Source organism: Trachurus trachurus, assembly GCF_905171665.1.
Source record: "Trachurus trachurus genome assembly, chromosome: 16".
Taxonomy (NCBI): Eukaryota; Metazoa; Chordata; class Actinopteri; order Carangiformes; family Carangidae; genus Trachurus; species Trachurus trachurus.
This window is the reverse complement of record NC_139902.1, coordinates 14,074,681-14,089,280: the sequence shown is the minus strand read 5'-3', so window position 1 is coordinate 14,089,280 and position 14,600 is coordinate 14,074,681. Positions and strand designations below refer to the sequence as shown.

The 14,600-nt window shown below is 44.6% G+C and overlaps 1 protein-coding gene across 3 annotated transcripts in view; it reads right to left on the bottom strand.

Moving 5' to 3' along the window:
* Nucleotides 1-14,600, bottom strand: part of ddr1 (discoidin domain receptor tyrosine kinase 1) — a 37,926-nt gene that overhangs the window by 3,461 nt on the left and 19,865 nt on the right. The window contains exons 6-16 of one of the 3 annotated variants that reach the window (XM_083990096.1): nt 14,373-14,520; nt 13,200-13,302; nt 12,176-12,362; nt 8,675-8,924; nt 6,689-6,841; nt 5,969-6,025; nt 4,621-4,787; nt 3,844-4,051; nt 2,648-2,767; nt 605-906; nt 370-497 (exon numbers count right to left, since the gene is read on the bottom strand). In XM_083990096.1, coding sequence (XP_083846222.1) covers nt 370-497; nt 605-906; nt 2,648-2,767; nt 3,844-4,051; nt 4,621-4,787; nt 5,969-6,025; nt 6,689-6,841; nt 8,675-8,924; nt 12,176-12,362; nt 13,200-13,302; nt 14,373-14,520 — 1,823 coding nt within the window. The remainder of the gene's footprint in view (nt 1-369; nt 498-604; nt 907-2,647; nt 2,768-3,843; nt 4,052-4,620; nt 4,788-5,968; nt 6,026-6,688; nt 6,842-8,674; nt 8,925-12,175; nt 12,363-13,199; nt 13,303-14,372; nt 14,521-14,600) is intronic. The other 2 variants (XM_083990097.1, XM_083990098.1) reach the window with 2 other exon arrangements.

Below are 14,600 nucleotides of genomic sequence, written 5' to 3'. Positions count from 1 at the left end.
TTCAGCCCTATAAAGGTCACATCCAACTTCAAAATCACAGCTTGAAGTAAAAATTCAGCAAAAGAATTTAGCCTTTTACTTTCCCACAAAATCATCTTCAGTATTTTTGAGAGATTCCTGGTATTAACTGATGACACAGTTTCATCACAAATAGCATTTTCTGATTTATTCTGTGGTCTATGAAAATCTCAAAACATGGTGAAATTCTGTCCAAATTAAACAAAGCCTGAGGTGATATGGAGATTTTTCTGTCCATCATCTGAACCATCCATCAAATCCACCATAATGAGTGGGAAACCTGACAGAAGAGATGAGCTGTAAAAGCAAAAAGGAAAGAGTGCAGGCTCATTTGTGTGTGACGTTACACACCTGGCATTCTTGGAGGCGTCTGGTCTTAGGATCTTCACTGCCACCAGAAGAGGGCGCCCTTTTCTCACGTTGAAGGGAAACTCCAAGTTGGGAAGGTCTTGAGGGTTCTCGATTTCACACAGGTGCACCTTTCAAGGAAAGGCAACAACAAAGAGAAAAAAGGATATTGTTAAAGCATGATTACTTTTCCACCTTCCACTGCCCAAAACGTTTTTTTTTTCAAGTAATTTCTCACCTCCCCGAACTGTCCCTCCCCCAGTTTCTCCTTGAAGATGAGGCACTGGCGCGGCAGCTCGGGCAGCGGGGCGGCGTCGGCCCCGGGGCTCGAAGAGGCCAGAGCGGGCACGGCGTAGGTGTTGTTCCCGCTGACGCCCTGCAGGCTCACTATGTCTGCTTCAGCATAATGAGGGACGCTGGGAGGAAGTGGGGGGGATACAGGGGGAGAAAGGGAAGGGTAAGGAGGGGAGCCGGGGTAGGGAGGAGGCTCTTCTTGAGTTGGTGGGAAACCCTTCTCCATGTCCATGTCCAAACCACAGGCTGGAGGGAGGGGTAAAAGACAGACAGGGTGGATGAAATGAGAGAGATTACTTAAGGAGAAGAGGAACTGTTTGTTTCACTTTATTACGGTTTGTCACAGAATTTAACACTTGTTTTAAAGGGATAGTTTGGCCTGGGGACACTTCATTTGAATAACCAACTGAAAAAATCTTTACAGAAAAAAAAGGACTGCAATAAAACACAAGATTATAAAAACAAACGCTCTGAGCGACAGAGATATAGAACAAAGCAAAAGTAAATGATCAAATTCTTTGGAAAAATATTTATCTGCAGATTCATTCAGCCTCTCTGACCTTGTGCATTGAGTCACTCAGTTCTCTGTGTAATGATGAGGGATATGAAAAGACCTTGGCCAGATGACTATACACATACACTGAATTTGTCTACAGTACAGTAAAATGATCTGCCGTGCCTTTCCATCATTGTGCTGACTCACCAAGATCCAGACGAACTCATAAATGCTTTTAATACACAGTCTGACAGCTATTCAACACTGCTCTTAGCTTAGTTTGGATTCATTTCATTTCATGGCTGTGGTATCAAGTAGGCTGGCGACTCCTGTCCAAATCAGCGATATATAACACACTTCACCTCTACAATTACATTTTCAGGGACGACGTACCGGTCTGCTCTGTTTATTTTGAAACTAAATGAGAATCTGTCACTTAAATTTTTGATGAATTTTAAACACAAGTTTTAATTGAACTAAGGTATAATGACTTAATATTCAACACAGACAGATCTCCCATGAGGCTCTGACAACGCACATAAGTTAAAGACTTGGGATGGTGGGAGTGTGGTGTTTGAATACTAAGCTGTTGAAGGCCACTTTGTTAAAATGATAATGGAGGTGATAGGTATCTCCCCTGTCTACTCTGATGCAAACACGTGGAAAGCCCATGAATAGGAATTCTGAATTCTAATGCTTATGTGGTATTCATAAAAATGTTGCATTAAGCTTTTATCCTACTGAACCCTAAACAAGTTCAGGATTTGACAGAGATTTAAAGTAGCATCTTCTTGATTCAACTGAGAGAGACTTCATTTCAACTAAGTTCACTGTATATATATATATATATATATATATATATATATATATATATATATATATATATATATATATATATATATATATATATATATATATATATATATATATATATATATATATATATATCTCATACTGCTACTGCTGCTGCTTGTGCAAAAGTCAGAACATCACCAAATTCATTAAGATCCAAGGTCGGAGAAAAGTGAATGTAACCCCAATCAATAGAGAAGCTGCTGAATGAATCCACAGAATAAATGAAAACTTTGACCTGCTAGTGGAGCTCAGGCATACCTCTACAAAACATCATGTCAGTTCATCCAGACACACACAAGGCATCTACAGAGCCATGGCACAGGCACTGTTAAATGAGGGCATCCATGAGTTTGTCAGACTCTACATGGTTTCAAATTTGTACAATTCCCCAATACCAAACTTTCCCTTCAAACAAAGCTTGAGTCATTTTGAGTAGTGAGTGATTGAGAGTGACTAATTATGTGAGTAACAGGATGAATGATGAATGTCAAACTCATGCAAAATGAGAAGCACGTTTTCCCTAAAGTTGACTGTAAGAGCTCCTCTAATGTCCCAGGCCTGGAGAGTTAGAAGTAGGTGGGTAGTGAGGTCGGGACCCCCTCCCGCACTGTGTTGGCCTGGTCCAAGGTGTCTTACCCTGGGGTACATTGAGGCTCTTTTCCTGAGCCAGAGTGGTGCTGGGGACGACTACAGGTCTGGAGCCTTTTCTGTGATCTGACAGGAGCAGGTGATATGCTGGGTTGTTTAACAGCAAGGCTGGGAGGGCACACATACACACACACACACACACACATACAGTATATACACACACACACACACACGACGAGGTGGAGTACACACAGGTACCATGATATGAATCATACACATGATAAAAAGTGGCACGTGACACAAAACACACACACGCACACAAAACAAAACACAATAACAACCATTAGCGTGACATTGTTAGCATATCCATTCTTTTAAAAGGAGGGAGGGGAAGGGGGTTGCATTGACACATGGAGAACAGAGGAGCAGTGCAAGAACAGGCAAAGTTAACATAACACAGGCCACAACCAAACAAAACAAGAACCAGTGGATGAAATAATGTTTCTGTTACTGGTGTTATTTCAAACTCACACAGGCGCGCAGTAAAGACGGCATGCAGGCCTCCTGCGGTGCGATGCAAGTGAAGGAATGACCTCTCCTTCTTTACTCCTCTATTTCTCCTCTCGTTTTTATTTTTCTTCCCTTAACTCAGAACAATAGGTCTTCTGTGCTCCCTCTGTGCTGTGCATCTTGGAAGCACTCTTCCTCGTGGGGTGTTTGGTTTGATTTACTTTTTGTTTGGTGTGGTGAAATACACTGACATACCACTGTTTCCCTCATATGCATTTTTCCCCCCCTGCTGTTTCCCTTTTCCAAATGTGTTTGCTTGATATGATCGGCGGAGGTTACAAAAGCACGAACATGGGTGCAAATGAAGCAATCTGTACAAACCACATACATGTTTGTTGAAATTTAAATTCTGAACACATGAGCAGCTGCATTGTCTCGTGGTTTTTATTGACTCCATAATAAATGTGTGCGGTTGACTGTTGATCAATCCAACGTATTGAGCATGTGGTTTGATTTACTGCCTGTCAGCATGTTCTCATGGTCTCTGTCACACGACTAAGCTACGATAAAAGCACAGGCCCTATAGTTATCAAACATATCTATAGATGCACTCAAGGCATAAGATAACCGTCTATGTGTGTGTGTGTGTGTGTGTGTGTGTGTGTGTGTGTGTGTGTGTGTGTGTGTGTGTGTGTGTGTGTGTGTGTGTGTGTGTGTGTGTGTTTCTAACTTACCTGTGCTGTCTCTTTGATCCCGTGGCCTGAGCAGAGCGCTGGGTTCCTGGTACTCTCCCTCTCCCTCTCTGTCGTGGTCACGGTCGTCGGGGAAAGTGTGGATGCGCTGGTAGCGGCTCGAGTAGCTGTGCGTGTTGTTGATGACCACGTTGTCCGAGGGGACCGACAGGTGAACCCGTAGCTCGTCACTGGACAGGCTACCCTGGGCCTGTGGTGGCAGAGAGCATTCACTTGAACACAGGTGACAAAAACGCACCCTCGGTAAAGCAGGTGGCGACCAGGCTCTGGGAACCACTTCTAATCTTTGAACAATCGGAAGTAAATGTCAAACGATTCCCGAAACACATCCAGATGGAGACACAGTGGCACTCTGCCAGGAGACTCACTTGTGATCGCAGATTGCCATCAGTCATTTAAACTCAGATAAAGGGGCAGCTCGGCCTGATCGCACCAGAAAAAGAATTTCTCACATAGGGCCATTTGTTCTTTAGAAAGCAATTAATGAAACTGAGACTGTTATCAGCAAGATCTATGGAGTAACTGGGATCATTGTGTCTGGAAAAGCAAGTTGTTGTTTGTTGTTTTCTTCCTCAAATTGTACTTTTTTCCAAAGCTTGGATCAATACAAACAAAATTTAATCTGTCTCCATTGTATTAAGGTGGTAACAGAGCGCTCAGAGATATCATTTGGGTAAATAAGAAAGATAATGTGGGTGAAGTGAATCAATGAGGCTCCAAAACATAAACATAAATATTACCAGCTGCATGTGAGCTCACCTTGCCCAGGATCTTCTTCCAGTACTGTCTCCACAGAATGACAGCTATCACAGCCAGCAGCAGCAGGATGATGCCGACCAGGCAGCCAATCAGAATAGCTGTATTACTGCTGTCGTCCTTGGCGACAGGAAGGCCTGCTCTGGGAGTCACGGCCGCAAATTCAGACCCTGTAGGAGAAAAACAAAGGAAATGAAATGTAAGGCGTTTGCATGCGTACGCGGTTTATTGTCTGAAACCTGCAGGTACTGTATGTATCCGTCCAATGTGACGCCTGTAGAACACTGTTCAATGCTGTCTCTATCTGTGGGTATGACAGGACCTTGGATTGAGATAATGTGCGGTTCAGTCTGAGCATTAGGCTGTTTCGGTGCAGTCGCTGAGGTCTCACACATACACACACCAGCATAGTTTCATCAGGCTTACTAAACATCTGATGGGGATTGTCTGTGAGAGTATGCATCCAGCCTGCCCGCTCATACCAAAGGGATTCTCAGGGGCGGCAGCATGAGAACAGAATGTGAACACTGCTCTGCTTCTCAACAGCTTTGTAGTCGACTATTAGTCAGAATCATCCAGTTATTTTTTTCTCCGCTGAAGGTCAAGAGACACGTGAAATGTTATTTAAATGTGGGATGAAAGAGTTTCCTCAACTCTTCAAACCACTTTAACAGAGTAAGTGGTACGAAAAAAAAAAGCTTGGTTAAAAAGATGAAAACAAACAAAAAAAATCTGCCACCCATTCTATACATGGTGCTTTTAAGTCCATGTGATGTATGCACACAACACATTCATAAATACCAAGCAGCATTTACAGGCATGCACTCACACACATTCATTTAGCAGAAGATTTCCATGCCACTTTGTTACCACAGAAGAGAAGCCATCGCCTCTTTCTCTGTCACTTCAACACCATGCGTGTAGGCAATAAATAAACCCAAACAAAGCCATTCAACCACAGCCAGTTACAAGGACAAAGCAGCATACACGCCACAAAAACATTTCCAGCTTTTTAAAAAGCCTGTTAATGTTTAGCTGTGTCGAACAGAGCCAGTTCCCTGAAAGGAAAACATGCCATTTGTGCGACCACAGGAAGCCAAGTTGATATTGTACATAAATATAATGTACTATAGCTGTGTTAGTGTTCTTTCTACAACTGTATATCTCCAAGCCCAGGGGACCGAGCCCAGTGCCAAAGCCTGCCCCTGTTATCCCTCCTCCATTATACTTCACACTCTCTACTGAGCAGTTGGATGGTTTTCAGAAGCTGAGGGAGGGTCAGAGTGGACGGATCGAGCTCCCCTCCCTCAGCTCATCTTATCTGTCCATTTCTTCTTTTGCTCTCTCTCACCTGACAGTGTCCAGTTATCAGTGGTGTCCGTCATGAAGGTGATGGTGGTGGGGGGTTCTGGAGGAAGCGAGGGATGGACAAAGGAGGAATGTGTGAGAAGAGAGATGGTGAGGACTCAGAAGAGAGTGATGAGGAGAGGAAATCATGGATAGCAGAGTTTAGCAGAGCTTATTTGGCTTCTCATCCATTACTATGAAAATCCCAAGACAGGTTTCAACCAACTTAAGTTTTTTCATTATCTCGGTCTGGCTTCTAAAAAATAAAGAGTTATAAGTTTAACATTTTTTGACCTTTAATTTTAAGCCATATCTTCCTTTGCCCTTTAAGTATAATGAAATCTTAAAGATAAGCATCCGGCATTGACTTAGTTTCAGCGAATGTTGGCTCGAATCCAAAGGATTTCAGCGCTCATGATAAAGCGGGCGGCTACTCAGACATGGGCCTCCTTTGGCACGGCCTGCCTTTGGCTCTGCATTAGACACATGGCTTGGAAACACTGCCGACATGCTCACACTCATCACAACTGCAGTGAAGAAGACGGGCACGGAGACAAGAGGTGATGAGTAAGAGATCAGGGGAATTAGATAGCCAGGAGAGAGAAGTATAGAGGGGTGGATGAAGCAGCGTGGTGGGTGATGAAAGGGGGGATGGCTGGTGAAAAGAGGGATAGTAGGGACAAGAAGATTGAGAGCGGGAGGATGAAGAGGAGCAGGAGCTTACCTGAGGGGCCGGCGGTGGTGTTGGAGGAGCTGTGGCCCGAGGTGGGAGAGGGGGAGGTGTGGTTTACAGGAGGAGGAGAGGAACTGATGGAGGGAATCTCTGGAGGATTAGGGGGAAATGAATCAGGCTCTGTGACATCCTCCTCAAACGGCTCTGGATGGGGAGAGAAAGAGAAAGAAACGGGAAACAATTCAGTGAAATTGAATCATGTTCTATATGTTCAGAGAGTTTTGATGAGGCACAACACATCGTGTGTAGGAGTCAGTCCTCAGCTGTTGGGAAACAGCGGCTCTGGTTTTATTTCCCGAACAAAACGACTCATTTCTGGAGATGAGCTTGTTTTTTTCATGGGAACTGAATCGTTGTGTCGGCTCACTAACCATAGTTAAATGACTAACGGACCATTGCTGAATTGTTTTGAACTTCAACATTCATGTCAAAGTTTTAACCTTATATTGCAGTAGCAGGTATTTTAGTTTGTTGTGACACCTGCATGATTTTGGTCATTTTCGAAGAGCAGAGGCCATGAACTGGACCAGTGCGCTAGTGCAACATTTATCACTCGTCTGGCACCAGTCCAACAACCAGACCAGTGTTGGGTCAAGTCATTTCAGAGACCTGAGAACAGTGGGACTTCTGGGCATTTTACTGATTCTTATCACGCGACCACCGACAGTGTTTTTGAGTACAGAGGACAGTTTAATTAGTCACAGCAATCTCCGCTGGAGAGCTACAGAGGGTTCCTCTATCTGACTTCCAATCAGATAGGCATGAATCCTATCTTCACAGGAGATATCGAACTCCCATCTCTGTTTGCCTGCAGGGGCGTGTTTCAGCCAGTAAACAGAAAGATAGTGTGAAGACAAGACAGCAGACAGACGAGTAATGGGCATTTTTCCAATAAAACACTTTCTGATTCTCATTCTGATAAACTTTAAAATAAATGAAGAGAATATAAAGAATAACAACAACACAAAATCTATGTTTTTGCTCAGCCTATTTATCTACACCTTTCAACTTATTTGAGCAAAAATTTGTCTTAATGTTTTCCCAAAAACTTCAATAAAATATAGTATTATGATTCTGTTGAATTGCTGCCAAGGACTAGATGATTGTCGAGTGCCAGAAATGCTGATAGAGTCAGGGAAAAACTCTAGCTCATCAAATGAAGTTGCACTTCACTAGACTTATAATAACGCTCTATATTCAATGACTGTTCAAAAATCTACTGGACCTCTAAGACCAGACGTAGTTTCTAGGAGTGCAAAACTTTAGCTTAAAGCAGAAGTAAGCGATCCGGTCGTTTTGGCTAACTTCTTGTCAGCCGATGGAGTTAGCAGTTCCCGCCCTCGTCCCTACGTCACCACATTCACGCGCATCCCTTGGCTGCACTAGCCTCGCATCACCAGGCTCTTCAGACAAGCGAAGAGCCTGGTGTCTGTTACCTCCAAATTCGTCTGCATTCTGGTTCCTGTCTGTAGCGGATACCGAAATCACCAAATTCACCAAAATAAAAGTGTTCACCAACATAAAACTTATAAAATAAACATTAACTTGTAATACAATAAAAGAAAAATGTTGGTTCGGGGACTTTCTTGTAAATTATATTCCTTAAATTAAAGGGTTTTACCGCATTTTCTTAGCTCGGTGCTTTTATTTTGACGGAAAGGTCTGTCTCTCTCGCCCAGGATCCGTTTCCTACCAAAACAGCGAGTCAACGGCCCCAGACTATGGCTGCACACACAGAGAGGACCGCCCCTTTATGCCGTTCTCTCTCCTCATTGGATAACTAAAGGTTGTAGGATACAAGGAAAGTTTTCTCCTTGGCTTACAGCAGAGCAGAGTGACTGACAGACCCGTGTTTCGGACCAAACACTCTATATAAGTGATTGCTGTCGGAAGATATAACTATTTAAGACTTATATTAACACAAACATTCCGCTTACTTCTGCTTTAAACTTCTATCACATCAGTTCAGCTTCCTACCAGAGAGAAAGGATATCTCGCTGATGAGCAGCCAGTGGTCGGCAAAGAAGAATTGGCAGCGGAGGATCTGTGCTGGTCGGCCACCCAGTGGGAGGGAGATGGGTCGTGAGGAGAGGTCCTTCAGATCCTCCAGGGGCACAGGCAGGGTGAGGGCGGGGGAGGACCAGGGCTGCAGGATGCCCGGCTTAAAAAGACACTCCACCTTGCTGAAGACTCGGACGCCCTGGGTGTGCCGGTTGTTACTGTGCACCTAGAGTGGAGGGACAAGTGTGTGAGGGCAGACAAGAGAAAAGAAAAGAAAAGAGGGCAGATGAAAGATGGAAGAGAGCATAATCCACCAGAAAACAATCTGCACATGAATTTGCTCGACCTCTGCACAAACATCTTTGAAAACTCTGGGAAATATTGGACCTTTATTCACTTAGCATTTGTGGAAATGGGGGAAAGATTCAATTAACACACAGAATTAATGACACATCCTCATCCCGTTCTGCTGTAATTGCTTTGGCACGATTTGAGCTGAGCTGAGCTGAGCAGGACGACAAATTAACAAAATTAGAATACAGCAGGGAAGAAAACAGAGAAGAGAAGCAGGAGAACAGCACGTATATGACAGGAGAGAATGGAGGAGAGCGGGGGATATATCTCTCCTGTTTTTACCGGCAAGGGAAAGAAAGGGGAATCCATAAAAGCTGATTTAAAGCAGATATCAGTGGAATGTTTTTGTTAATATAAGTCCTAAATAGTCCTATTTTCCGTCAGCAATCACTTACATGAAGTATTTCAGCCTAAACACGAGTCTCTCCGTCACTCTGCTCTGCTGTAACCCGAGGAGAAAATTTTCCTTGTGGGATACAAGTGTTATCCAATGAGGAGAGAGAACGGCATGAAGGGCTGTGTGTGCAGCCAAGGGATGCGCGTGAATGTGGTGACGTAGCACGAGGACCAATTGATGCCTGACAAGGGCGGGGGCTGCTAACTCATGGTGCGTTCAAAGAAACTCGTACTTTGTGTTTTTCCTTCCTGTGAAGTCATACCAGTTCGATCTGGTACGAGTTCACGGGTCGGAAGTTACGAGTGGCCGTTATGGGGAACTTTCACAGACAACAGGATGGTAAAAACACGAGCTACGGGTTACCTGGAACGCTACCAAGTCGTAGTTGTGACTTGAAGCTGTAACTTACGGTTTCAAAAGCCTGCCTTGAACGCAGCATTAGCCGAAACGGCCGTGAAGCTGATATCTGCTTTAATATGTGAGGAGTCATTGTGGCTGGGAGGAGGAAGAGGAGCTCGCCGAGAGGAGATGGGGGAAGATAGAGGGTGTTTAAAAGAGCGAGTGAGAGGTCAAATCTATAGATTTGAGAGATAGAGAACGAAGGATGGATGGCGGGAGATCTTTTTTTTCCCCTGAGGAGGTGCAAAGGGTGCTCCGACACATTAGGTATTAACCTGGCAGTGATTGCAGGGACCACCACTCTAACCTAATCCACATGTTAATGCACACACATAATCACTCACACACACCAGGTGCAGGAGGAAAAGCTGCACAAGATGCTGAAGTTGACGTGTAACTGATTCTTTCTGGAGGGTGGGGGTGTGTTGGTGGTGGTGGTGCTGGGGGTCTAATAAGAACCAAACCAAGGTAATTCACTCCTCCCTCTGGGAATGCAGCTCCAGTGACCCGCACTAAGCTTAATTTGGGAGCGTAACATTGCATTCATTACATTTCACTTGTTTCATCATAAATCTAACCTACATTATAAATTCCCTCTGATCTTTTTGTTTAGTTGCTTCATCTTGCACACGCGCGCCACTCACAAACTAAAGTTCTGCATAAATTCCCAGAGGACAGAACTGGATCTGGCAGATCAGAGAAGTGTCCCAAGTCCGTCTGTTAGAAGTCAATGTAGGAAGTGCAGGTTATGACCGACAAAGGGTCAAGGCGCAGATTTCTCATTGGAAGTGACTACACAGGTTAAGGATCTCTGACCTGCGGACACAAGTCGAGCTAGAATGAGGTTCAGGTTCCAGTTCTTTATTTATTTGACCTGTGTGTCTGACATATCCGCTACGCTGTGCCAAACCAGAATAACAATGCATGTCGGCTGAGGTTAATGCGGGAAAACCACTGGGGAAAAGGCAAGAAAAACAGGATAAGCCAAGGAAAAACACTTGGGATACCTCTGGGAAAGATTTTAAAAAGGTAACTGAGAAACGCTGGGATATTAATAACGGACAAAAAAAAACACAAGTGAGGAAGTGAGAGAACACACAGGAATATTTGGATCTCAGTCATTTTACCACACTAACTGGGGATTTGCGGTGTTCGGTGTACACATAGATAAAGTGTATCACACCCAAACCCACATTCCAAACCACGTCCAATGAGACAACACAGTTATAACTCAAACTGGGTTGCTTCATATCATCAACCCCCCCTGCTGCCCCACAAACTAACCTCAAAAACCACAGTCTGTGACGCAACTGGGTGGCACCCAGACATCCAAGCACAGGCGCGCTATCCCATGATAAACAACAGCACATTAAAACTAATTAAATGGCTGCAAAGCTATTTAAGTCGAAACGCTGCTTTCTGGTGAGATGGCAGATTAACAGTTATTACAGATAACAGAAAAAAAACCAGACAAACAAATATAACTCTGCTGGTGGTGGGCCAGTTTTAAGGGAAACATTGGTCGGAGGAATTTCTGGGGAATTTCATCAGACGTGAAAAGAAACAATCAGCCTAATGTCCTGCTGTAATCACAACGACATGTTTGTCTGGTGTTAATGAGATAATTAATTGACCAAATCAATTTAATAATTAACAAATGGTTTGGCTGTCATGTTCATTGTCTTTTCATGAGGACTTAGATTAAGTCAGTATTAATATGCAGAGTTATGCATCAAGGTGCCGCAAAATCTAATCACATCAGTTACGCTAAAGCTGGGACAAGTGAGGAAACCTTACTGTGACTGTTTTTTTTTAGTTTAGTTTTTGGTATTTTTCTGACCTTTTCAGATTTAAACAAGAAACATGATGATTTAGGATACAATGCATGACATGCAGCTGAGGCCCCCAGCTGAAATTGAACATGGTATCTTGCAGTTATACTCGGCTACAAGGAATCCCTTTGTGTGGTTTGTGAGTTACTGCCCTGAAAAGAGAGAGTCAAATGGGAGAAGGATGTTCTGCATAACTCTCTCACAGTTATTTACACACAGCAACAGAGGGAAAAACATCTGATACAGGACGAGATAAAAGTGAACGCACATGAAACTCGTGCCCTCTATAGATTCACTGCAACCTTCTGTCTGCAGATTCAGATTTTAGAAAGACGGTCTCCCTGAAGACCCAGACCCAGACCAAGAGCCGGGGGTTTAAGCCACCATGACATCTCCGATTTCAGGAAGACCAGATGCCAGAGGGAAAACAACGTCCTGCATAACCCTCTCACAGTCAGCAACACATGCACCATCACACACAAACACACAACATACCTGCATGTTGTGGAAGACACGTGGTTTCTCAAAGTGGAACTCGATGTCCACGCTCGCTTTCCCAAGGGCTTCCCGGCTCCAGCCCAGGTAGTCGTACCCAGGCCATACCCTCAGCTCCTTAGTTTGTATGAAGTCGTCTCCTCCCAGGACACCGTCACACAGCTGACCCAGGCCCCCGAACTGCATCCTGCACACACACACACAGAGCACCGTGCGCGTTAACATTTTGCTCCGTGCAGAAATAATACTGGACGCCGAAGACTGCTTGTCACTTTCTATTTCTACAGACATTCATGAGCCGGCATGGAAAGATGCATAAATAAGCATATATACATAGATACACATTCAAACAAGTGCACACACACACACACACACACACACTGCATACAAATACAAATACAGACCTCAGTACAAGTTAAGCAATACAACAGGATCACCGAATAGATCCCTTTGCTCCAAGCCATCTGAGTTTCTCCCACACACACACACATCTGCTACAAATACATCTGGATTACATCAAAATTGTTAGCTCACCTGCTAGCACAACATTTCAGCCCCATTAACTGCAACCCCAGTAAACCCCCCCTCCACCCACAAATTCCTAGTTCACCCTCCTTTGCTTGCTGCCAAAACATTACAGCCAGGAAACACGCCTCAAGTCCCCGAGCAACTAGAGGGAAAAAAAATGAATGTCATTCCCTTTCGATTAGGCGGACCCCAGAATAAACTTCGTCAAGGAAGGATTTGGCCGAGACCCCCTCCTCTGTGGTAACGTGATGAGCGCTGTGGAGAGCCCATTGATCGAGGCGCATTTAGCGCCACGGTGCTGTATCACTTGTGAATCTTTATCACGATCAGATTTGCCAATTCTGTGTTTTCCGATGCTCAGCCAAGGCTGTGGGGTCTGTGCATTTCCATGAAAACAAAGTCCACAGAGAGCAGTTTATAGGAATCTATGGAAATGAGATGCTTACTCATAAAAACAAAAAAAAACAAAGAAGCATAGAGCGGCTGAATATCTTACCCTCGCTCAGTGCTCCCGTCGTATGTGGAGTCGTTCAGGTAGACAGGCAATCCAGGTAGCTGCATGACTTGACCCACTGGAGCCGTGTACGCCTTCAAGCCATCTGGGAGACAGAAAATAATCAATATCAGTCATGTGGTTATTGAACTGACACATGCTTTTTGTAGTTTACACACACACACCAGCTGCATGTGATGCACCTTTCATTTGTAAAGTTTTTCATTTGAATCATGAGCAGCTACATGTGGACTGAGCCAGAACTCAACAGTAATCACTGCCACAGGGGGAAAAAAAGCTACAGCTGCTTTCTAAGTAGTAAAACAAACGCAGAGGTCCACTGCTCAGGCCTGCGCTGTCCAAGCCACCATTAAGCAATGAAACTTAAGCCTCCGCTCTCCAATGTACAGCTAATCAGCCCAGTCCCTAAGAACAGAGGTGACGTCAGCGACACAGACGCTGCCGTCACTCTGCTATTCATAATAAACAATACTTCACAAAAGACCATACGGCACAGTGTGAGTGTCTCTGGATGTGGTTATCCATTCAGATGTGCATCTCGTGTGCCTGCGTGTGGGTGGGTGAGGGCCGTGCGGGTCTGTATCAAATGTGGAACAATAAACACGGGGAAGACAACGCGCCGCCACTCGATGATACCGAGTGCATGTAAAACTTGACATTCTGTGGATCCAGCAGGGTAATGTCTGGCTTGTGGAGCTGCGCCGTCCCAGAATCAGAATGAGAGCATATTTTAGAGGTGGTCTTCACCGAAGACACAGACCATGAAACAGGGGCTTTTAGCCTCAGTGACAGCTCTGATTTACAGGCAGCCCGATGCTGTCTGAGGGAGGAGGAGGCCGGGGCAGGACAGAAGTCGAGCCAGTCATAAATACTCAGTTAGTCAGTGTTGTGCTTCAGGAAACAGAGAGACCAACACTATTCATCACTGTGCGGCCTCTTTTATCCATGCAACACCCCCCACCCACCTCCCAACCCCCAAGCCCTCACCCCTGTTTTCCATCTCATACAAAAGTAAATCTAGGATGATAGCAAACTCATTTACCTTCACCATATGAGATGTGATCTGATTTATCAAGATCTGGAGGGCATGCCTCCGAATACACAGACAAAATGAATAGCTAAGTAGGCCACAACAGCAACACAACACACACTTACCGTCCCAAACGCAACCATAGAGTTCCACCCGAAGGCAAACACTCATTACTCGGTCAGCCAGGGGGTAGAAGCGCACCATGCGGGCCACAATGGGAGGGCCTAGGTCTTTCAGCACGATATCATAGGTGTTCTCATTACCTGACACCACCTGGGGGAGAGAAATACAAATATTCAATCACACAGTACATCGTTCGTCTCTTCCGTTATCTGCAAGGTTGAATAATCTCG